The following is a 26,046-nucleotide window of genomic DNA, read 5'->3' as shown; positions in this document are numbered from 1 at the left end:
ACTGTCACATAAGACATAAGACCCATGACAGACAAGATACAATTATACGTACAAAACTCATCCATTACGGCTGGGCATGGGTCTTCCAATATCCACATATAGGGAACATAATAGATAGGAAGACACTCATATCACTTGAACATCTATTCTTGAAATATGATTTGTGTGTCTGTGTGTGTGGGCGGGGAGAGGGGGGGGGGGGGGGGGGACTTTGGTCGTCTCAACAATGTGGCTACACCTTAGCCACAATAAGCACCTTAGATTATTGACATAGGAGACTCTTATTAAAACTATATAGAATGATTTAAAATTTATGTCCAGAGATCGTTCATTGGTTAACATACTGTTCAAATGTTGTTGAAACTCAAACTTTTTCGCCTTTGCTACTTCTCATTTATATACCCCATCTGTGCTTTATTATTTGTGTATAATACGTGTGTTATATGCATCCTTAATCATGGAAAATTCAATTCTGGAAAAATATATTTGTGGTATATAAACATGCATTTCAGGCTGTCACGAAATTTACGATCTTTCAACTCTGTTGTTTTTCATCAAAAAAATATTCTAATAAGAGCCCCCTATTTCTAATTTTGAGAGCGCCCTGGGCACTTATGTCGAGTATTTGAATACAAATGGGTAAACTATCAAATTGTTGTCATTTTGTACAAAGAGAGTTCCTCTTCAGTGTCTACTGTATCAAGTTGACCAATGTTATTAAATGGCTGTATCAGTGGTAGGACTGAAACAATGAACCATTTGTCTTATCATGATAGACCAGAGTCTAAAATTCAGACAAATTCCAGCCAGACAGTCAGATAGGCAACTCTAATAAATTGCCAGTCAAAGTCTAGTTAAATAGTTGCCAGTCCAGATTTTGGGCCATCAACTAAATGCCACATGAGGTGAGGTGCGGTCAGGTGAGGTTGGTCAGATGGGGTCAGTGGTGAAGGTGAAATGGGGTTTAACGTCAAGTTCAAGATTATTGTATATATATTGCGACGTGGCATGGGTGTGTGTGGTGGCATGTGTGTGTGTTCGACTGCTTGTACTTGTTCGTTCTAATGTCAGTTTCATAGTGTCATCCCACTACCACAGTTTAACATGGATACCCCACTCAGACACAGTATACTGACTCCGAGCCGACTGGTCCTTGTTTTATCCCTAATGCCGAGCACCAGGCAGAGTACAAGTACATCTTTTAACGTCTTTTGGTAGGACGTGGCCGGGGATCAAACTCCGGACCTTCCACTCTCCAGACAGATGCTCAATCCACAAGAACACGGAGGCAGTCACATACATGATATAAGGTCATAAGCTTTATCTTATCAAATAAATCCATAAAAAAACAGCCAGATCACAGGATGTGCATGTTTTAAACTTATAATTTTTTTAATAATTGACAGTCCAAGACAAAAACAGCCCATCTCGGACGATTGGGAAAACAGGTATTCTAAACACTGTCATCTAAACATATAATGTATTAATGACAGATGTACTGCAATACCTATCACATCAATGGCGACCCCCAAGACCCCCAGTACCCCCTGTACAGTGTTGACTGCAACTGTTTGAGCCAGAATGAGACCTCCTGTGACTCTGTGGGTCGTGGAAGAGATTTTGTGCCTTACTGCTTTAATTCCTTGATAAAAATCTGACTGCAGATTACAATAAAACATTTGCAGTTGCATGCTAGCAAGTATGGTCCTTCACCTGCTGAAGGCAAGCTAGGTCACCTGGAGCACAATGATCAGGGATTGATTAATAAGCCGATTAGTGATAAGAGTCAGGATTGGAATTTTATACATGCTTACTTGCACCCGGCAAGGATATTAACATGACATATAGAGGAGTATAATTTGTACGTATGTACCAAGCAATTATGGACATTATTTTAGAGATTTTGTTCGACATCATAGTAACATTAATATTGTTATGTTGTTATTTATTACATATGCACTAAACAATTATGGATATTTTTCATATTAACTGCTGGATAGAACAAATTATACACTTGAAAACTGAATTTGACAACAGAAATTCAAATGTTACTGAAATCTAACAAACTAAAGGTTTAAAACACAACCATGACACCCGAATGAAATACATTGAATGACCATTTCTTGTTTTTTCATTTCTATCCACTGTCAGACATGGCTGTTTACTTTCTTTTGCCTGGCATTTTATATATACATACATAAATGTTTTTCAAAACATTTCTCTTCTAAACATACTATATTTCATGGTTTTCAAATATTTCTTCCTAGAGTTTCTCTGGGTTGTACTTTGCAATTGGATGTTAAGGTATGGGAGTAGCACGAAACGTTGCCAGCATCTGTGTTACTGTATGTGAAGATTTGGTGGAGATTCATACACCTTAGCCAAGCAAAGCAAGCAAGGGATTTCAGTTTATATTATTTCATCTTCACTGTCAAACCAATGCATTTCGGTGAATGAGTTTCTGTGAAGAGTTGACATTTATTTATTAAAGGTATGAGAACCTACATGGACAACTGCTTACTAAATTTAAAGAAGTTGACATCCATAAACGTGATAGATTCTGCTTAACATATTTAGTACAGACTTCAAAAGCTGGGATAACAATTATAATATCTGAGACCATACACCATTGGCATAGATATGATCAAATGCATTCTTCTTCTTGTAACCCTAAATGTTGAATCTCCCCCGAAGTGAGTGAGTGAGTTGGGTTTAACGCCGCTTTTAACAGTATTCCAGTTATATCACGGCATGTCAGCTGAATGTGGGAGGAAAGCCCGAAGTGATGCGGGTCTAAGACGTTTACCACTTCAGTGAAACCCACGAGCACTGGTATGGTGCTGACAAACCTAGAAACATATTCGGGGTGAACTGGGATTCAAACCCACAATCATAGGTTTCTGGCATGCCCAAGGGACGTAACTCTGCATAGCGAATCATGGCGCTTTAGACAACTGGGCCACCCGTGCCCCCTCCACTGAAGAACAAGCGAGTTTAGTTATAATGTATATTAACTACATAACTTAATAGGTGATGCCTATTTCTGGTGTCCCCCACTGTGATATTCTAGAATATTTCTAAAAGCAGTGTAAAACCATACTCCCTCCCTTCCGCCCTCCCTCATTCACTCACTCCTAATTACATATATGCCTAAACCAAGACAACTATATTTCCCTCCATTTCTTTACATATCAAATCTTCATAAAGTCAAAATCAATTTGAACTGAATTAAGACCCTCACGATTTTTAACACATATTAAATAAAAAAATACTCCAAAATACAGTTAACTACGGTTATAAGGAACACGCTTATAACAAACTGACGGATATAACAAACTTACTTTTTTGGTCCCGACTATTTGTTGTACAGTTATAACGAACTAAAATTAGAAACCCCTTTGAGTTTGTTATAACCGTAGTTTACTGTAATCTGCATCTTTGAATCTTCAACCTATATCACCATGTCCTAACTTACATACTCATAGAAGGAAAGTAGTATTCTGTACACCATCTACCTACAGGAATAATATCTTGATGACTTCACATATAAGGTTCAGTTATTTTGGTCAGGTGTAATTAACACACCTGTCAATAGTGCTCCTGTTAGCACCTGCATACTGATTAGCTCACCAGTGTTTCTTCTAGGGCAGATATCGGGATAATGTACTAACTGATCAATACACCATTACACACTGTAGGAGATACTGACTTCTGATAGGGTTAACACAAACCGGCTACAAAAGGGAATGGTTATCATGATAGAGGCTGAACTTTTTAATCTGATTGCGTTTATTGTCCCCAAATAAACATATTTATTTAGACTCTCTATCATATATGCTTGTCCATTTCTTTATGAACACAACAATGTGTTTTTCTTATTGTGAAAATCATACAATAATTGCAATAAAAATGGTATAAAAAACCACTCACTCACTCACCCAAACACTCACTCACTCACCCACCAAAACACTCACTCACTCACTCACCAAAACACTCACTCACTAACCCAAACACTCACTCACACACTCACCCAAACACTCACTCACCCACCTCAACACTCACTCACTCACTCACCCACCCAAACACTCACTCACTCACTCAAACACTCTCACTCACTCACTCACTCACAAACACCTGCCTACCCACTAATGCACACACTCACTTACTAACTGACCTAACCAATTTGAAAAGGTTCCTTTTTTCCACAATGACATAAATTCATAAATAAATACTCTTCAACTTGTCACTTCAGTTCAAGTGACAGTTTGGGCTGACATTGAAAGTGTATTTCTTGTAAGCACCAATAGCAACCCGATAGAGCAACAAGTATTGTTTATGACCGACAATATATCCATACTCTCCCTCGCATGTGTAGGGACATGGCAAATATCATGGAAACATTCTCCAGCGCCATAAATTTCTCTCTTGTAATGTGTATCAGGTACGCCATGTTTGCATCCGGACTTGCTGATCACGACAAAGGCGTTAATACAAGGTTGATGATTTACATGACAAATAATCTACGTTGTAATAAATGTTTGATGCTGGGTGGATCAAGGACTGTTTGCTTGGATAGGAATCAGTTTGAAGTAGAGGAGATATTCCTGTATAACAGTCATAGATCACAGCTGACTCGATCATGTCAAATATCCTATCAATGCAACTGTAGGACTTGTGAAAAATTTGCGAAAGCGATATCCAAATATTTACCCTCATCTATACCAAGTTTCATTTATTCATATCTTTTAGTAGTCAAAGCATTCACTTGTTGTGCCGAAGATTCGATTTGTCACATGGGTACAAAGTGCGAAGCCTATTTCTGGTGTGCCCTGTAGTATAGTGTTGAAATATCAGTAAAATCAGTGCAAAACCATACTCATTCACACATCTTAACATTCGAAATAAACTGTTTCAGAGTTTATATGGGACCCATATATTTGGAGGTTCTGTAATAGGATCTGAACATGGACTCTTTGATCAGCAGATGGACACCTTGTTAGTCTGCAGGACCAAGATGTCATCCGTTGGATGATTCCACCACAGGCCCACAGCATGTACCTTCAGGGCACATTCAAAACTCAAACATCAAACAGTAACTATTGTGTGTGTTATGATAATACATAAATTACCAGTGATTCCATGGCATTTAATTGGCAAGCCAAATGCATACATGTTTCCGACCTGTGAAGATCCAGGGTAGCATACCGTATACTCTTACGACAAGCATAGTCTCCTGTTATGGAATGCATGGGTTGCTGAAGACCTATTCTACCCCGGATTTTAAGTATTTTGCAATGCAATAATTAACTACAATGTTCTGTATTATTACAAAATGACGTCAAGTGTAATAGCATGATTATGTCAGACGTCATATTTGAATCTGCCAAACCAGATACGTTGTGGCGTCTTCACATATCAAATATGTAAATTCATGAATAATCTCTACACCTCTGCAGCAAGAGGCAACTAAATGTGATAGAGTCTTTGAAAGGCATTTAGAAGTGATACACGTAAGGAAGAGAATTTATGGATGTCAACTTCTTTATTATAAGGAACAAAACCTTTCGGAGTATATACTTACTCCTACATCAGGTGAATGGATGAAGGAGTAGCTAGATACACTGAAATATTGTGTTCCTCATAATGAAGAAGCTGACATCCATAAATTCTCTTCCTTAAATGTGATTGGGTAGTCAGGTTCTGTGACTTGGAGTGAGTGAGTGAGTCACGACGGGGGACACCAGAAATGGGCTTCACACATTGTACCCATGTTGGGAATCAAACCCGGGTCTTCAGTGTGACAAGCGAACGCTTTAACCACTAGGCTACCAAACCGCCCCCTGTGACTTGGATGATTGTCTGTAATCGTACCCCAACCGCGTGTGAGGTTCCTCATAATATTCATCACTGGTTTGTGTGGACACTAAATTATTCACAGGACACAGTGATATAGCAGGATTATTATTATTGCTGAGTGTGACACAAAACAAAAAAACAAACAAACAAACAAACAAACACTCCCTTGACACAAAGAAGCTAACATACCACTTTCTCGCCTCCTCCTGGTGAATGCTTGACATTCTTCAGCGACCCAACCTTCGACTCGGCCTTGAATTCTACTTTCTCGTTAACAATCTATGAAACAAATGAAAAGGATATTACACAAGGCCAATTGAGGTGTTGGAGCAGGTTGCCTAGCGACGGGCGTGGTCCACACAGACATGCATGTCAAGACAGTGTCTGAGGATACACTCCTTCCTGTCTTTCTTCACCACGTCCATGAGCTGCACTTCATCTACGGTGACTGAGGATGTTATTTGTTTGTAATTCACCAATTCCAAATTTCATGGAGGCAGCAAATGTTTTGAAGCAAATAAAATCAGTCCACTTACCATTTTAACAGGTTAGAAATAGTGCCAAAATGAGCAAAGACAACAGAAAAGCAGAATATACCAAAAGACTCGAAGCAAATCTCAGAATAATTTGTTTTTTTAATAATGTTGTCATGTCATCAAATTCTTCCTTAATTTTCTGTATGATGATGGATTAAGATTAAGGATGCTCCTCAACATTTCTTTCTAAATTATTTTTGGTCAATTACCATTATTTATTTTTTTGCAAGCACATAACTCAGTGTTAGTTTGAAATATATACTTTGTCTCCTGACCAATCACTTTTTAGTGCCCAAAACATCGGAAATACTTGCAGCACTTTAAATGTTTTCACATAATCCTTGGGAGGAATTACAAACATCAGGTTTCCATTCCTCACCATCAGTGTCTACTAGCATCACTACGGGACACAAACCCGTGCACTTACACACACACTCATGTACTCTAACCTTACCTTGTTAATCCATATACCTCTCTATACAGTGCAGGGATTAAATAGATGTCTTGTCACCTCAGTCATGGAACCTATTCTCTATACTACAATATAATTTATTTACATTTCCTAAAAGGAAAGATAATTTTTATAGAAATACAAATAAAAAAAAGGCTTAAAAAAATTATTTCCCCAAATATATGTTTTCAATTTTTTTTGTAAAATGTTGGATGAAAATATTAAAAAAACAGTCTTTTCAAAATAATTAAATTTTAAAAATTACGAGTAAGACAACTTGCGACAGCTATTTAATGTGCACATGACGAGGCAGACAGCAGTGAATACATACAACATGGCAGATGCAACATTACTTTGACTTTACGACCTCCGGGCGAATGCTTTGCATTTTCCAGGTAACCAAGTCCTGAATTGACTTTCCAATTCAGTTTCTCAGAAACTATCTAGCATTGGAACGAAGGGAGATAAATACTGTAAGAAAATTGGAAGAAATATCAATCTGTCTCGGTGTTATCTTACTCACAAGAAAAAGGAACATGTTGCAGAAAACATATTCGACTTAAGATTTGTTTGTGATTTTGGCAAAAACCAAAAGAAAAAGCATTATTGTTAGCATTACATATTTCAACTTAATACAAAAAAAGTGAGCCACAGAATTTATTTGCAATAATTTAAACAATTTTTATGCAAATGCATGTAAACAAATGAATTAATATAACTAAATACAAATCTGACAATGTCAGTTGTAGCTTGGCATTGTTACCTGAGGGAATTCTATTTTTATTATAGGATCATTCATAGACGTATTTGAACTTTATTAGATATTGACACAAAGTTAGTAACCACACAGACTAAATTAGATGCTTAGCAAGCACTTTACATGCAGTCACACAATAAACGAGAACCATACATACAAAATATCTATACACATTCAAGAAATAACAGCAATTACTCATAAAAAAAAGTTTGTATAAACATAACTACTACCTAATAATAATAAACTTATATAATCAGAATTGCGTAATTGTTATAATCAAAATAGTTGAAAGTATATATCAGCATAAAAAAAAACTGAAAAAAAGACACTGGTGTTTTATTTGAAACATCATGTTAATTCTACATAAAAATTACCATATCTACTAACGTTTTTGTATTTCCATATTCCATATCACCACTAAACAGTAAAAATATACATAAAATAAAATTTGAGAAATTAGAAAATGACCTGCATCGCTATCCATCTCTATAAGTACAGGCATATGCAACCTGTGGTTGGTGGCTTACATCCATTAGTAATGACAACAGTCGTGACATTTTGAAAAGAAAATGTAATGTTTTCAAGAAACAAACCAATGCATGCTGGAAACTATTAACAGGTTGTATATTTCACTTATAGTTCATAAAGAAGCAAAAACAACATAATTAAGGTCCCCTTAAGGCATTTCTTATCATGCTTGGTACGTTTGCTGCTTAAATTTATGCTTACTAACTTAAAAATAGTTTGAAATATGTTCAAATATCAACAAAAATCTACGTCTTTGCATCAGGATTCTTCAATGATTTTTCTAAAGAGTAAAACTTCTGATGAAATATTTCGCGTTCATAAGGTGAATGAATTCTATATACCTCTGGTTAGTTTTATGAATTATTGCACACAGTTGATTCCAGCCCTGACATTGAAGGCAGTTGTACGTATGCCTGGCTACTAGGCCAAGCAACGTGTCAACAACACACTGCTTCCAGGATGCCGAACTTGACTACACTAAACCTCAGGGAGTTACCTCCCTTAGACATTTATGGAAGCATTAACCACTCCATGCCAAATAGAACTAAGTTTCATTTTTATTCCTTTTTCATTTGCCTAACTTTTTTTTAAACATTACAGTTAATATTTTATTGTTAATGAATATGTTGCGACGATCATAATTTGAATGATTTAAAAAATAATGAAATAATAAAAGAATATCTAATATGACTTAGCAAAATGCAAAATGGTGTGTCTAGAAGTTGAGATAAGGGTGAGATACAGAGACAGACTGGGTCTATCACATGACAACTGAGGTAAGAATAGACATAAACTCTCCTCTAGCACATGGATCATAAGTAAAAACATAACAGTGTTACAAACATGTAAACAAAGTGTTGACATAATCATGATGATGTGTTGGTTACCATGGTGACAAAACTGTTACCTTCTTTTCTCCCCCTCCCGGAGTGTGGTAAGCATTGTCGAATGACCCGACTTTTGACTCAGAACTCCACTCTAATTTGTGGCTTTCAATCTCAACATGGGAAAAATAAACACAAAAAGCTCATTTTCGATTATTCTGAAACAAAGAAAATGATGAATTTTTGTGCTGTGTGATCTAATAAAATAGATCCAGTTTCGAAGACTAATACCTGATACCTTTTTCGAAAAGAACGTATCGAGTATCTAAACACTCATGGTACTTACACTCCCCTGAAACAACAGAGGACAACTTAGAGGCATTCTGACAAATCATGCCTGTCACAACATGGATGCCGCCTCAAGCTACACCAGCACTGCCCATAGAGTACACCATCTTCATCTCATTTCATCTCATTTCATTCATGTACTGCCATCAAAGACTCAGTATACTTATGGAAATCTCTGTTCAATTTTTAATGAATTCGGGCATTCAACTCCGAGTTCTTTGGAAGGGAAATAACTCAAATCAGAGATCATTGGAAGGGAGATAACTCAAATCATAGATCAATGGAAGGTAGATAACTCAAATCAGAGTTTATTGGAAGGGAGATAACCCAAATCAGAGATCACTGGAAGGGAGATAACTCAAATCAGAGATAATTGGAAGGGAGATAACTCAAATCAGAGTTCATTGGAAGGGAGATAACTCTATTGTTATTGCCGAATACTGGTGTATGTTCCATGGGCTGTGTGTGTAGGGAGGCACATATGTACACAAGACCACAACCTCCCACCTTTATATCACAACCTCCTGCAACATGTTTGGCATTATCCATGGAGCCAACTCGAGACTCCACTTTCCAATCGAGTTTCTTAGTCTCAATCTGGCAAAGCAAAGCACCACCATGCAAGCATGACAACAAGCTGGAATGTTTGAATGATTTGTGATGGAGACAACATCCTGGCTTTTTGTGTTAGTATGAACATCTACAGCACAGGAGAGTTGATGGTTAATGATATCACTGAAAGTAAGCAGTTATGGAATGTAGGTTATCAGTCAACTGTTTCAATGAGTTTAGAAATGGAAGATGATAAACAACATGATTCCTGGCCATGTCTACCAAGTGATGTAAGTGCTAATGCTGCTGATACTTGTACATTATTAAGAAACTGTTCTAAAGTTTGAAGACAGATAAAAATCTGAATTTCTGAATCTTTTCAAGGTTCTTACAGTTCAAGTTAAACATTGTCTTTACCTGAAAACAAATAGAATCAGTGTCGAAGATAAAATGAGTTAAAAGACAAGAAATACCAGGCCAGTTCTTCCTCAGGGTGATGATGTTGCTCCAAATGTTCTGTTGTGATCTAATATTGTCGCAATGATTCTATAATTTCTGTTTTTCCTTCTGCAAATCTCTTTGAGTATGTCAACATTTTCACAATTACGTTTAGGGGGCGTGTGGGTAATGTCTCAAAACTAAAAGAATCAAACGTCTTATCTGACATAAAACTTTTGAAATGCTCACTAATTTGGGATGAGAAAATGGACCATCATGCCTCTGTGGTCTGAAGTATCCTATCTCACCTTGATAAATACCCGGATACAGGACATGAGAAAATCAAGGATGAATATCATAACATGAGTAGTTTTCTGGAAGGTTTTACATGTTCTATTGTTTTTCAAGAATTTTTCTTCCTTACGTTTATATTTGTCACAATGAGGAAAGGAAATATACATTGATGATACAGGTACTTATTCTCTTTGTTTGTTTATTTGTTGTTTAACGCCACATTTAGCATAGCAATATCCCAGCTATATGACTATAGCTTGATGGGTTTCACCTAAGTTGAAAACATTGAAGATCTGCATCTCTTTGGGCTTTCCTCCAACGTGAAGCTGACATGCCATGATATACCAGATATACATGGCATTGTTAAACCAATCTCTCTCATTCCTAAAGTCATGTTGTTATTCTCATCTATTATAACTTCACCTGACTTACACTCGTCATGAGGGGGCACAGGTGGACCAGCCGTCTAGGGCGCCGTGATTCGCTGTGCAGAGTTGCGTCCCTTGGGCACGCCAGAAACCTATGATTGTTGGTCGAATCCCGGTTCAACCCAATTATGTTTCTAGGTTTGTTAGCACCATACCCGTGCTCTTTGGTTTCACCAAAGTGGTAAACATCTCAGACCTGCATCACTTCGGGCTTTCCTCCCACACTGAAGCTGACACACCGTGATATAACTGGAATACTGTTAAAAGCGGCCTTAAACCCAACTCACTCACTCATAACACTCATTATTATTTCCTACCTAGTTCTCAAAACAAGCATAGCACTTACATCTCCTTATCAAGTGGCCTTTGGAAAGAGTATATGATCATCATGCTGTTAATAAGATTATATTCAGTTCTGATGACTACATCACTAAGTTAGAGGTGCACTACATGACATTCCCACCTTTTTATCACCACCGCCTGCCACGTGCTTCGTATTATCCAAGGAGCCAACTCGGGATTCCGTTTTCCATTCAAGTTTCTTACTCTCAATCTGGCAAAGCAAAGCAACAACATGCAGGCAAGGCAACAAGCTGTGAGAGGGGGTTCTCATGATTAGGTGTGGGAGACCGTGTCACTAGCACCAAACTCGGGGATGCAGTAGAGTTCACCAGGGAAGTACATCAGGATTTGGTTTCAGAAGAAAACAGCCTGAAGTCTACAGAACTCCAGTATTCATTCAACTTTTAGACTGAGATCTAAAATATCAGGCAATACAGAAATTAATGTAACATTTTGTATGGAATCATTAAAAATGAACATGACAGAGCTCAAAATGATCCAATTATTTAACTTCATTGAAAATTGAATATTCTAAACTGTCTAAAATGACATCTTACTGAAATTAATCGCCTCTGACTCATCTCAGAGAATAACATGAAAACAACACTATTACAATAGAGACAACTAGATATATATATGTATAAAAATATAGAGAGATACATATACGCCACCCAATACTAAAGTGTCCTGTTTGATGGCATTCCTGACATTGAATATCATTCTGTGACCCATCCATGAATAGTTTAAGCCGGTTGTCATTATCGAAACATTAAGTTGACTGCCATCATTATTCCCCAGACTTGATTGTTATTGGTAATCTGATCAATTCATAGAAGTAGGAACTCTCTGACAAAAAGGCCCCCAAAAGAAAATCCAAAAGATGTCTGGGATTTTTTTTTTAAGGGACCTGATGAATTATGAAAACAATTAAGATATGTTTATGTTTTACAACAGAAAACAGATTTGATGTCTCGCCCTGAAGCTCCTCACATGATCCTTCAGTCTGCAAGAATTCCACGGAATTCCACGATTCTGCATCAGATGCTCATGCTTGGCAGGTTATTATTCAGTTCTGACAACTACGTCACTAAGTTAGAGGTGCACTACATGACATTCCCACCTTTTTATCACCACCGCCTGCCACGTGCTTCGCATTATCCAAGGAGCCAACTCGGGATTCCGTTTTCCATTCAAGTTTCTTACTCTCAATCTGGCAAAGCAAAGCAACAACATGCAGGCAAGGCAACAAGCTGTGAGAGGGGCTTCCCATGATTAGGTGTGGGAGACCGTGTCACTAGCACCAAACTCAGGGATGCAGTAGAGTTCACCAGGGAAGTACATGAGGATTTGGTTTCAGAAGAAAACAGGCTGAAGTCTACAGAACTCATTCAACTTTTAGACTGAGATCTAAAATATCAGGAAATAAAAAAATTAATGTGAAATTTTGTATGGAATCATTAAAATTTAACATGACAGAGCTCAAAATGATCCTATTATTTTGCTTCATTAAAAAATTAATCTTCTAAACTGTCCAAAATGACATCTTAATACTGAAATATATCTCATCTGACTCGCTCGGAGAAAAACAAGAAAACATCATTATTACAATAGACACAACAAGAGAGGTTCATACACCATGAAACACAAAAACCTCTGGTATTAGAGTATTTCTGATATCCTTCAGGGATCTATCCATGTAGAATTTTAGCCTGTTTGGCATTATTGAAACATTAAGTTGACTGCCATAATTATTCCCCAGACTTGATTGTTATTGGTAATCTGATCAATTCATAGAAGTAGGAACTCTCTGACAAAATTTAAGGCCCCCAAAAGAAAATCCAAAAGATGTCTGGGAAAGGGACCTGATGAATTATGAAAACAATTAAGATATGTTTATGTTTTACAACAGAAAACAGATTTGATGTCTCGCCCTGAAGCTCCTCACATGATCCTTCAGTCTGCAAGAATTCCATGGAATTCCATGATTCTGCATCAAATGCTCATGCTTGGCAGGTTATTATTCAGTTCTGACAACTACGTCACTAAGTTAGAGGTGCACTACATGACATTCCCACCTTTTTATCACCACCGCCTGCCTTGTGCTTTGCATTATCCAAGGAGCCAACTCGGGATTCCGTTTTCCATTCAAGTTTCTTACTCTCAATCTGGCAAAGCAAGGCAACAACATGCAGGCAAATGACATGCAAAGAAGCTGCATTGGGAGTTAGTTGACAAAATGGATGAAAATAATGTCAATTTGGAATTTTATTATGTTAACAAAATGTAAATGAAATTGATGTTTTGAAGATCTGTCTGTGTGATCTTCTGATGCTGTTCATGATGCCTATGCAAAGCTAGAACGGCTCATATCTAAAGCTTCATCAAATCAACAAAACAATATCAACTGTAAGGCATTGGCAGAGTACTCAATACATGGTAGTCAGAGCATGCAGCAAGCCTGAATCAAGAAAATCAAGCAAATACAGAAAAGTTAATGGTTAAACATGGTCATGGTAAAGACACAGTTATCCCCCTTACCTTCTTGTCACCACCGCCAGCAACATGTTTTGCATTGTCCATTGAACCGACTTTCGATTTAGCATCCCAATTAAGTGTTTTACTTTCAATCTGCAATAACACATTCCTCTTGTTCAATAGTTGTGAAAAGTTTCTGGAAATTGTACGTTTCACTACTATACAACAAAGTCCTCCACACTGGGTCTCCTGCAGACCAGCAGCATGCAGTATAAAACAGCTGTACAAACAACAGATACAATAACTCAATATTTATACAACAGCTGTAACATGTGTACTACTGTTATAGCATGGCATGAAACTGACCAAAGTATACTCAAAGAAAAAAGTAACTCTGACCATGTTCTTTTTCATTATATTGTGATATGCTTACTCTTTTCACTAACACCTGGGACCCGTGAAGATTCAGGGGTAGAAAAGGTCTTCAGCGACCCATGCTTGCCGTAAAAGGTGACTATGCTTGTCGTAAAAGGCGAGGAACGGGATCGGGTGGTCAGGCTCGCTGACTTGGTTGATGCATGTCATCGATCCCGATTGATTGGATCGAAGCTCATGATATTAATCACTGGATTGTCTGGTCCAGACTCGATTATTTACAGACCGCCGTCATATAGCTGGGATATTGCTGAGTGCGGCGTTAAACAACAAACCAACCAACCAACCAACCACAGTGTCATCATGGCCTTAAATGCCTTAAATGCTTTTTTAGAAAAAAAATTTAAGTTCTAAATTTCAAATTCTGCCAATCAATTTTGTGACCTTTTCACCAAGTTATGATGATATGTCTAACTGCTTCCATTTATCATTCTACCATGACATTGATGAATGCTTGATTTTGATTGGTTAAAAAGAGGTTCCCTTTTTGCTACGGATACCCCTATCAAATATATTACGCCTTTTCACAAAAAAACGTGCGTATGAATACATGGGTGGCTACATATCAATGCATAGAAAATGGCTGCCGATAGATCACCCCCATATGAACTGTATAACGTTTCTATATTTCCTCTGATGCACGCTGGGTCTCTGGGTCGATTTTTTCCTGACCCTATTAAAATGGACGCCTGTCACCTTGGTCTATCTTGGCAAGCAGTTTGTCAAGTACATTTAATTCATCAATCTACAGATTTCATTTCATCTTAATTCTTATTGATTTTCCATTATCAAAGCATAGATCAGAGTTACATTTCCCTTTGATAATAATACTCTTTTCTGGAGAAACATGACAGTTGCATAGAGTTTATACAATAGTCACATTTTGATATTGTACAAAAAAAGAACACTCGATTCATTCATATTACTATACTATATTACTATGCCAAGGCAGATTAACTATAGTAACATGAAAGAATCGGGTGTTCTTTAACTTCTTTTGAGCAGTATACATCAACTTAAGACTGACTTAGGCTAAAAAATAGAAGACTTTGATTCTCAGGCAATGGAAAATTGGGATCCGAGTCTCAGTACCTCACCTGAATTTCTTTTAACATTTGTAACATTTGTGATCAAATCATATGCAGTTCCTCTCAAATATCATACTAGAGTTCAAGAAGGATGAAATATTACCATAACCTAAACATCATATCTGTATGTTAAATTACACAGTACTTAACATGAATTACTGAGTACTGGAACAAAACTAGTTTTCAACATGGTTGTTCAGACAGACAAGGGGGAAATGGAGGTCAAAGGTTACAATATCCAAAATCAATGTCATACATTATTATGATTACCAAAAAAATCACTTTTCAATACGGCTGTCATGGTGGTCATGTTTACTTTTGGATCATAATTCTGTGACCATTTATTTATTTTAACATTTTCTAAGATTATCAATGTTAAGTTCCAGTACCACATTCCTTAGGTGTTTCTGGATGATGGAACTCTGACGGTGCAATATGACACATGCACCTTTGTTCAGGTGAGCTAAAAATCATTGAAGGTAAATCCCTCTTATTTATGAAATTTTAGGTTGAAAAGGTTTTATTCATCAAATCATAAAATTGTTTATGTCTCATATATATGTATCAGATGAAATGAATTCTTTAATAGAATTTCTTTTGATGCTCCCTGCCATGCCTGAGAACCAGGAGTATCATTTTTTAGCCTCATTTCATCTTTAATACCTACATGCCCTTAAAAAGATATCACATAGAGGATTTACTTTCATGACAGCAGTGGTGTTAATCAACTTAGATATATATTATTCGTATCACATATCATATCCGTGAGTATCATAAAACACACGTCATGATAACAAGATATTGTGTCTGAATCTCAGTACATTATCTTCCATCATAGTAATCTTAAAAGGGAAAAATCTTACATCAGATAATATCATACAAAGATTGCAATATTATGAAAAACGCAAATAAAAGTAAGCAGAATGCAAATAGCTTGATTACTTGGCCACACATCTAAGACAGGCACAGTTGGATGGGAGATTCCGTACCTTCTTGTCCCCGCCTCCAGCTTGATGTCTGGCGTTGTCTAGGGAGCCGATACGAGGTGTCACATTGTCCAAGGTCAGTTTCTTGTTCTCTATCTTCACATTTCCCCCTCCTGAAGCGGAACCACATTGTATGCTACTGACACGCAACTCCTTGCAAAATTCGAAACATAATATTAACTTCACCGCCAACCAGCCAAAGGAATGTCTCTTTCAAAAAGGGGGCGGTCGGGTAACTTAGTGGTTAAAGCATTTGCTCATCACACCAAAGACCCGGGTTCAATTCCCGACATGGGTACAATGTGTGAAGCCCATTTCTGGTGTCCCCTGCCATGATATTGCTGGAATATTGCTAAAAGCGGCGTAAAATCATATTCACTCACTCGCTCACTCACTCACTCTTTCAAAAAGGTTTACAAGCAGTAGCTAAGGTTTACCTTTTGGTCGTTATAAATTGATCACTTGATTTCATCTCTATTGTACACAGATGCCGTGTACAGATTGTCATAAAAGAAATGAAAAAGATTAAATTATTCCTGTCTTCCATTTTAATAAATGATATGCAAATCTAATAATCAGTTTAGTGTGGCCCCGTAGCACTTGTAGTCTTATGATAGACCTATGACCCCTGACTGTCCTGTCCACAGGTTATCTGTGATCTATGACTGTTCCGTGTAAGGAGGTTCTGCCCACCAGGTTTGTGCTGGAGCTTGTCCTTGGAGCCGACTCTGCTGGACACAGTTGTGTAGTCTGTTTTCTTTGTGACAATTCTAACCTGGAACAGTTCACATGTTTGACCTTGAGAATACAAGAACGGTTCACACAAGTGACCCTTATTCACAACAAGAACAGTTCACACTAGTGACCCTTATTACCAACAAGAACGGTTCATACGAGTGTTCCCTATTCACAATAAGAACGGTTCACACTAGTGACCCTTATTCCCAACAAGAACGGTTCACACGAGTGTTCCTTATTCACAACAAGAACAGTTCACACTAGTGACCCTTATTCCCAACAAGAACGGTTCATACGAGTGTTCCCTATTCACAATAAGAACGGTTCACACAAGTGTTCCTTATTCACTACAAGAACAGTTCATACAAGTGACCCTTATTCACTACAAGAACAGTTCACACAAGTGACCCTTATTCACGACAGGAACAGTTCATATGAGTGTTCCTTATTCACAACAAGAACAGTTCACATGAGCAACCCTTATTCACAACAAGAACAGTTCACATGAGTGACCTTATTTACAACAAGAATGGCTCACACAAGTGACCCTTATTCACAACAAGAATGGTTCACATGAGTGACCTTATTCACAACAAGAACAGTTCACATGAGTGACCTTATTTACAACAAGAATGGCTCACACAAGTGACCCTTATTCACAACAAGAATGGTTCACATGAGTGACCTTATTCACAACAAGAACAGTTCACATGAGTGACCTTATTCACAACAAGAATGGTTCACATGAGTGACCTTATTCACAACAAGAACAGTTCACATGAGTGACCTTATTCACAACAAGAATGGTTCACATGAGTGACCTTATTCACAACAAGAATGGTTCACATGAGTGACCTTATTCACAACAAGAACAGTTCACATGAGTGACCTTATTCACAACAAGAATGGTTCACACAAGTGACCCTTATTCACAACAAGAATGGTTCACATGAGTGACCTTATTCACAACAAGAACAGTTCACATGAGTGACCTTATTTACAACAAGAACAGTTCACATGAGTGACCTTATTTACAACAAGAACAGTTCACACGAGTGACCTTATTTACAACAAGAATGGTTCACATGAGTGACCTTATTCACAACAAGAACAGTTCACACGAGTGACCTTATTTACAACCAGAATGGTTCACATGACTGCTCCGTGAGAACTCATGAACATACCTACAGAAAAGAGTTTGTCATTTCAGGTAACATACCATTCCAATATATATATATATACATGTAGTGTGAGGTACAGGTGTCACTAGCAGGGTGTACAAGGCCGAAAGTTGAGGTGTGAACACCAACAGTCAGCTGGTAAAATCCTGTCTAACACACTAATGACAAAAGTAACAAATTTTCACAAGTTCAGATACTAATAACTTCTGTGAAATAAGTTTGGGTGACAACATCACATCTGCCTTACAACTACCATGGCAACAAGGTCAATTATGACGTGAGAAGCAGACGACATGATATGGAACACTATGACATCATGATGTCCATACAGACAGCAATTGACCAATCAGAAAGCTGGATTCAATTCTGACTTCACAGCCCACGTACATACCATTGTACAAAATACTGGAATGATCCAAAATTTGGTGAATCATTATAATCCTGTAAGGTAACAAAATAAGAAGAAGTTACATTCACACATCCTTACATTTCCTCCTCCAGGGGTGTGTTTGGCTTTATCCATGGAGCCTATCTTTGATCGAACCCCAGACAAATTGGGGGAAGGTGACTTGACCGGGGTTGTCCGGGGGGTGCCAGGCTTGGGGGAGGCACGGGATGCTGGCGAGGCTCGAGCATCAATTCTAGGCTCTGCCCGGTACTCCTTCTTCTCACTGAAGATCTGGATATCTCCACCACCAGGACGGTAGTCTGGCCGCTTCGAGTCAATGCCATACTTCTTCCTCTCTACGCTCTGAAACATGAAGGTAAAGGTCAGGATGGAAGAAGAATTTGAAACTCAAGCTGCTATTGTAGATTTATACAGAAAATAATTTAGCTATTTCTGACACATTTCAGCATGTGATGACAAACTGGGCATCGCAAGTTGATCCAGTGATGGGAATCAAACCTTGGTCTTTGGGATGACAAGATACCACACTCACCACTGTGCTAACCTTCACTCTATAGGCACCCTGGGGGGAATCGGGTACATCCACAGCAACGTCATGGCCCTGTTCCACCAAGCGATCGTAACACTAAGGTGATCGCAAGTCCCATACTTTAACATACATTTACGACTGTCGTTGTGCTAAGATCGTTTTGTGGAATGGGGTCCAGATGGTGATTGGGCTTATCATACCTTGGGGGATGTTGCCCATAATATCAATAATTTGTCTGGGCCAGAATACAGTAAACTACTGTTATAACGAACTCAAAGGGACTACTAATTTTAGTTTGTTATGATTGTAGTTCGTTATAAGCATATATCCAGCATAACTACAGCAAATAGTCGGGACCAAAAAAGTAAGTTTGTTATATTCGTCAGTTTGTTATTATCGTGTCCTTTATAACCGTAGTTTACTGTATTTACAGACCAATATACGTAGAAGAGTGCTGAGTGTGGCTTTAAGCAGCGACAAAAGAACAAAACATAAGACTGAACTGAGTGACTTGTGGAGTGATCAAGTCATCAGTGTCAGAGAATATGTTATGCACCTGCCAAGAATCGACACTGAACTCTTGTATTGACTTGACAAATGTAGACGACTGTTGACAGCAGTAAGCAAATGTCTCAAAACATTGAGTAATCCGATCAGTGCAAAGTTCTCCACATGTTCGTTATCCTCAGGTAAACAACCACACTGGGCTGAGCATACCTGTGAGTTGACATTCATTAACAGGTTCTTACTCCTCACACTCAACTCATCACCTTAGACCTGAGGTAAATGTCAGCCATTCAGGGTACATCCCACAAGTGGTGACAGTTATCTCAAACATCTCATCTTTGCTCTCTGAATCTCATCAGGATCCAGGGGCGGTCGGGTAGCCTAGTGGTTAAAGCGTTCGCTCGTCACGCCTAAGTCACGGGTTCGATTCCCAACATGGGTACAATGTGTGAAGCCCATTTCTGGTGTCCCCCACCGTGATATTGCTGGAATATTGCTAAAAGTGGTGTAAAACCATCCTCACTCACTCACTCATCAGGATCCATTGGTATTGGATTCGAACCCAAGATGAGTTTAGATGATGATTCTTGGCCAGGCAGCACTATACCTGTTCATGGTGGTTTCTACACCGAAACGTCGCACTAATTGTAATAAAGAAGTTGTTCATCCATAGAACTTGTCTTTCTTCGATACATGTGTGGCAACATTTCAAGTGGTGTCAGAACTCACCCACTCACTCACTCACTCTGTATCATGTGACAGGATGAGGTAGTCCAGTGGTTAAAGTGCCTATCTGTCATACTTAACCTTGGTCTAATTCTCCCCACAACCCCCATATAACACAATACTGAAATTATCCAATGCTGGATGTAATGAAATCAGTACCAATCTCTGAGCAGGAAATTAATAATTTATGTAACAGATCATAAAAAAATCCCTTACAAAAACAGGTTTCGAAGGATTCTTGGCCTAAGAGGTGGGACATATTTATTTTGAGGGAGTTTTCATGTGTCATACTCAGAGGGGAAACTACTATTGTAACAGAAAAGCAATTGCTTACACCTTAAAAAAAACTATTTTTTTACACCTAAAAAAAGCACAATTTTTTTTAATAAGTAATTTAGCTCATCTAGATTTAGCTCTACACGATTGAACAATTTATTTATTGTCTGAATTATTTTCATTTTAATGATAGGTTGGCACGCAAAAAAATATGAAAAAATAAATAACCATCACATACTACGAATGAACATGTAAATACACATAAAAGTAATCTTATCGATTCGTTTGAATGTTCAAATTTCCTTTGTCATCACAGATGTTTCTTGAATAAAAATCAGATGTGTTGGTGAAGCATATATATATATATATATATATTACTTATATACAAATATAATGAATAAATTACCAATATTTGTTACAAACAAAATCTAAGATAAATGGTTAAAAAAAATGCAGGAAATGGTGTTTAAGAGCATCTAATTTTTACAAATTTCTAGTGGGGAAGGGGGGGAACACAAACACTATTGCGGAGCTTGGGCCTGCTTACACTTAAAATTAGCCTAGTTGCGGCCATGATACAACATAAGCAGAGGGCCATTTGCACATGTTTATCCATTGTCCTAGACTTCAAGGCAGCAAATTTGTCAAACAGATTTGTTATCATGAAAAGCACATAAACCATTTTAATATTAATACATCAAAAACTGGGCCTCATTCCACAAAGTGATCTTGCTCCCATGCTTGAAAATAGACGCTAAGATGATCGTAACTCACATACTTCAACATTGAATTACAACAGTCGAAGCCCTAATATGATCGTATCTCCCATAATTCAACATAGACTTGCGACACCGTAGTACCAAGATGATCATAACTCCCTTATTGCAACCTTAACTTATAACAGTCATAGCGCTAAGATGATCGTAACTCCCATACTGCAACATCTAGGCACTAAGTGCACTTTGTGGAGATTGTACCCAGCTGAAACTTCACCACAAAATTGACCACTTTGTTTGGCTACTAAACTCAACTGTTTCCAGAATTATTTGCATTCACAATGCATTTTATTAATGTCATAAAATTCACCACCACCCAACACCAACCAACCACCACCCCTCACTTTCCATAAAGCTGTATCCATGCTTGACTCGGGATCAGGTGTTCAAGATGAGTAACAGCGCTGTGTGAGAGTGATAACATGGCTGACAATACTAGGGACAGATTGTCCCTGATGTCCCAGTTTTCATCAGTCTCAGGTGTCGAGTTTCAAGAACTGACTGTCTCACACTACCAGGAGTAGTTTGCTGTGTCAGGAAGTGGCCGTGTTGTTACAACCATCATGACACATTGTAGTGTGACGTAATCTCGGCCCTGTTCCTCAAAGCAATCTTAATGCTATGATGATCGTAATCTCGGCCCTGTTCCTCAAAGCAATCTTAATGCTACGATGATCGTAATCTCGGCCCTGTTCCTCAAAGCAATCTTAATGCTACGATGATCGTAATCTCGGCCCTGTTCCTCAAAGCAATCTTAATGCTACGATGATCGTAATCTCGGCCCTGTTCCTCAAAGCAATCTTAATGCTATGATGATCGTAATCTCGGCCCTGTTCCTCAAAGCAATCTTAATGTTACGATGATTGTAAGACTATGCTAAAGTATGTGACTTTTGATCACCTTAATGCTAAGATCGCTTTGAGGAACGGGGCCCTGGATAACAGGATCATGGCCAAACTAGATGGCTGCTTATACTCAATGTATAGACACCCTGGCCTGATGACATAGACGTATCTCAGTGAAGGACCATGGACACTGCAGTCGTTGTAACCCTTTCATTCATTGTACATTGCACAGAATGTCATCAAGTTTGTAATTTATTTTGTTGTAAAATCTTTTTGTAATTCAGAAATATCTTTTGTATCAAATGAGAACAGACAAGAGCCCCTTTCCCCCAAAACGACCATACAGCACTAAGACTATTGTACCTGCCATACAGACCTATCAAGGGTAGATCCAACATTTTTAAAAGGGAGGGGTCCAAAATATCAAAATCCTCTCTCAGATAATTTTACTGCCTATAACATACTACATTTGGTTTTCAAAAGGAGGGCAGAGGGTCCATATTCGCTGGTATCCGTAGTATCAAAATATATCATTGTACTACCCTTCTGATCTTGGATGAACCCTCGTAGAACATTCATCAATTCAGGACAGACACCATGCCCTAAATCAGTACACACTCAACAACAATCAATGGCAATAAAACACTAACTGGCCGCCCACACTCATTGGCCAATCTGACCAGAATTGTGAGGTACGTACGTCAATGGGCGAGGGAAACCCCACACAGAATTGCAATTATTCAAAAGGTCACCAACTCTTTGACAGATCAAAATAGGACATTGAAACAGTTTGGATATTACCATATTGACTGGCGTTGATAGTTCCAGAATTTATGGTACTTTATACATAACAGAACCAAACAATCAAACCTATACAGAAATCGTTAGGCATATGCATGCCACAAGCTTTTTGTTGCAGGTTCAAATCCTAGATACTTCTTGATAATGATTTTTGGTTTGTGAGCACCATAGCCAGCATGACATACAGTGATAGAACTGAAATACTGTTTAAAGGGGCAACTCACCATTCACCTTATCACAGATGTAAAACAGAAGTGTTGAGTAATTCTTTAAATATTCTTATCGGTAATCCAACCATAATTTCTTTCACCGTGATCAGTTTATTGTTGTTCAGGATCCTTTCAACTTCACCTTCACCTTCACCAATATCAAATCTAGAATCTACAGCCAGTGCAGCCAGAGAGTATATATACTACTCAAAATAATTTAAGTTAAAGAATGCATGATTCTTTCATACCATGACAGATTAACTAAAGTCATATGAAAGAATCGACCCATGAACATCCGGGGTGGAATAGGTCTTCAGTAACCCTGCTTGCCATAAAAGGCGACTATGCTTGTCGTAAGAGGTGACTAACGGGATCAGGTGGTCAGGCTCGCTGACTTGGTTGATGCCTGTCATCAATCCCAATTCCGTGGATCGATGCTCATGTTGTCAATCACTGGATTGTCTGGTCCAGACTCGATTATTTACAGACCGCCTTCATGTAGGTGGAATATTACTCAGTGCGGCTTTAAACAACAAACAAACATATGAAAGAATCTTCTCTTCTCTTGAGTAGTATATATATAAACTTTCACCTCCACGTCTCAGCTATGTGACACATTCATTCAAAGCTGTTTCTATATTTGTTAAGTCAATAAGAGAAAAATAATCCTATTATAGTGAACCTAAGTACACCTATTTGCATTTCATTAGGTAAAGACTCAGTCCACATGTTTGGGTAAACAAGGACTTGTATTGTTCACTCATTCCTGTGAAGCCCCTGTTCACACCATGAACCCTTCCCCTCCTTAATGTACAACCACACAAACATGGCCGCTACATGAACAACACTCCTTATTCACCAGTAAGTACAAACACCTACAGAACAGAGGTGGATTCGATATGGTAGATATGCATATGGCAGACAAATCTCTATATTTGTATCAGGAACAGATGAGATCCAAACAAGTACAAGTCTCCCAAAGACATTTTATAAAAGCGACAAAACTTTTTTTCAGAATCATTAGATTATATGCCATGTATATAATAAACCATTCCCATATGTTCATTATAAAAGACCCAAGCGTTTAAAGAATGTCCATTCTCTTCAAAAGTAAAATGCCGCCTCCGTGGTCTTGTGGTAGAGCGTCCGCCCAGAGAGCAGAAGATCCAGGGTTCGATCCCCGGCCGCATCATACCAAAAGACGTTAAAAGATGGTACTTGTTACCCTGTCTGGCGCTCGGCATAAAGGGGCTAAAACAAGGACTGGTCGGCTCGGAGTCAGTATAGATTTGACTTGCAGGACAGTCTCATATTCAATGCAGAAAGTAATATCTGTGTTAAGTCAAAATTACAAAAAACTGTTGCTTGTTGATTTATCTTGTGTTAAATGTTAGGAAACTTCTTTGGTAAATACATCCACATTATTTTCATCAAGGGTTAATGGCATCAAGGGTTCATGGCATCAGGATTTTCTTGTTCAAACAATGATAGGTTATCCCTGGAAGAGTACCATTATCAAAATACCAAGGCATATAGAGACCATTGGCTGATGCTACGATTACATGATTTACAGAACAGCATGACATGAAACTTCATAAATTGAACAACATCAATCAATATTCAAACTTGAATTCCTCTTTTCCAGTCACATTTCCCACATGACAGAAAACCCAACATGTTTATGCCTGCATATGAATCTAGCAATGCAATGAGACCACAGCGTGGGTAAATCCAAGCCTCCATTACCCTAGCTTCCACACCATTCAAACAAGCACTGGGCCACAGTCATTCAACAATAATCAACAAACAGCCATCATATTGATCCTTTAAACCATGACACCCCCACACTTGCTGACCGAATTTCACTTACAGCCACAGACATTCCTTAAGAAGTCCTGACTCTTACCATATCACTGTATTATCAGGCAGGGCGGAAGTACAATACTTCAAAGGATTAGTCCGGATGGCTACTTTCCTGGATTCCTGAACATTCCCAGGCAACAAACATTCGGTGGAATGTCTCCTGACTAATGCACATTCACCCGTTATCTGAACTAGCAATGATTTGGACAAGTGACCAGAAGGAACAATTTGTATACAAGCTGCAGATCAGCAGGCAACTGACCCATATCCACACCAGAATTCTTTCAATTCAAGAACATAACTTGGCTCCGCTCATGTGGGTATCGATCGGTATAATGGATGAATAACTGAAAATGTCAACATTGGATTCTGGGATGGAAACAGCACCAGACTGCATACATATTACTATTAACTAGGAAATGCTTGCTTGTTGTTTGATTGCATGATATGAATTTGCAGGCCTTTTGATATCAAAACCTGTGTAATAGATGATGAGTATGAGTGTTGCTATTTATTTATAGTATCAAGTTGTTATAATTAATTCAAATAGTAACAGTTAGGAGTACAAATATACACAAAGGATTCCAATACTGAAATAAATCTGGTACACAAAAAGACGACTACTGGTATACTAACACAAACAGTTTGGCCAGACCAAATTAATTTCTCAATTGAGAGAAAAAACTTTTACGTTTAAAATATCCAGAATCAATTCATCCAAAAAACAGGAAATCAACTTTTGTCAAGGAGAAAGTATGATATTTTTAATTTGGATGTAAGTACTGTACTTTTAACAGTCTTGAATGTTTGAATTGCAAACAATCATTTCGTGGAGTAATAAGATTACT

General features: G+C 38.0%; 1 protein-coding gene across 1 annotated transcript in view; it reads right to left on the bottom strand.

Moving 5' to 3' along the window:
• The window catches only part of LOC139465783 (uncharacterized), a 78,027-nt gene that overhangs the window by 12,217 nt on the left and 39,764 nt on the right, over positions 1-26,046 (bottom strand). The window contains exons 4-12 of the mRNA XM_071247692.1: positions 18,745-19,008; positions 17,032-17,113; positions 16,342-16,451; positions 13,893-13,982; positions 13,430-13,519; positions 12,475-12,564; positions 11,476-11,565; positions 9,808-9,897; positions 6,046-6,135 (exon numbers count right to left, since the gene is read on the bottom strand). Coding sequence (XP_071103793.1) covers positions 6,046-6,135; positions 9,808-9,897; positions 11,476-11,565; positions 12,475-12,564; positions 13,430-13,519; positions 13,893-13,982; positions 16,342-16,451; positions 17,032-17,113; positions 18,745-19,008 — 996 coding nt within the window. The remainder of the gene's footprint in view (positions 1-6,045; positions 6,136-9,807; positions 9,898-11,475; positions 11,566-12,474; positions 12,565-13,429; positions 13,520-13,892; positions 13,983-16,341; positions 16,452-17,031; positions 17,114-18,744; positions 19,009-26,046) is intronic.

This window comes from Haliotis cracherodii, unplaced genomic scaffold, assembly GCF_022045235.1.
Source record: "Haliotis cracherodii isolate W230 unplaced genomic scaffold, xgHalCrac1.p SCAF_18, whole genome shotgun sequence".
NCBI lineage: Eukaryota > Metazoa > Mollusca > Gastropoda > Lepetellida > Haliotidae > Haliotis > Haliotis cracherodii.
The sequence above is the reverse complement of the archived record's forward strand: the minus strand, read 5'-3'. Positions and strand labels throughout refer to the sequence as shown.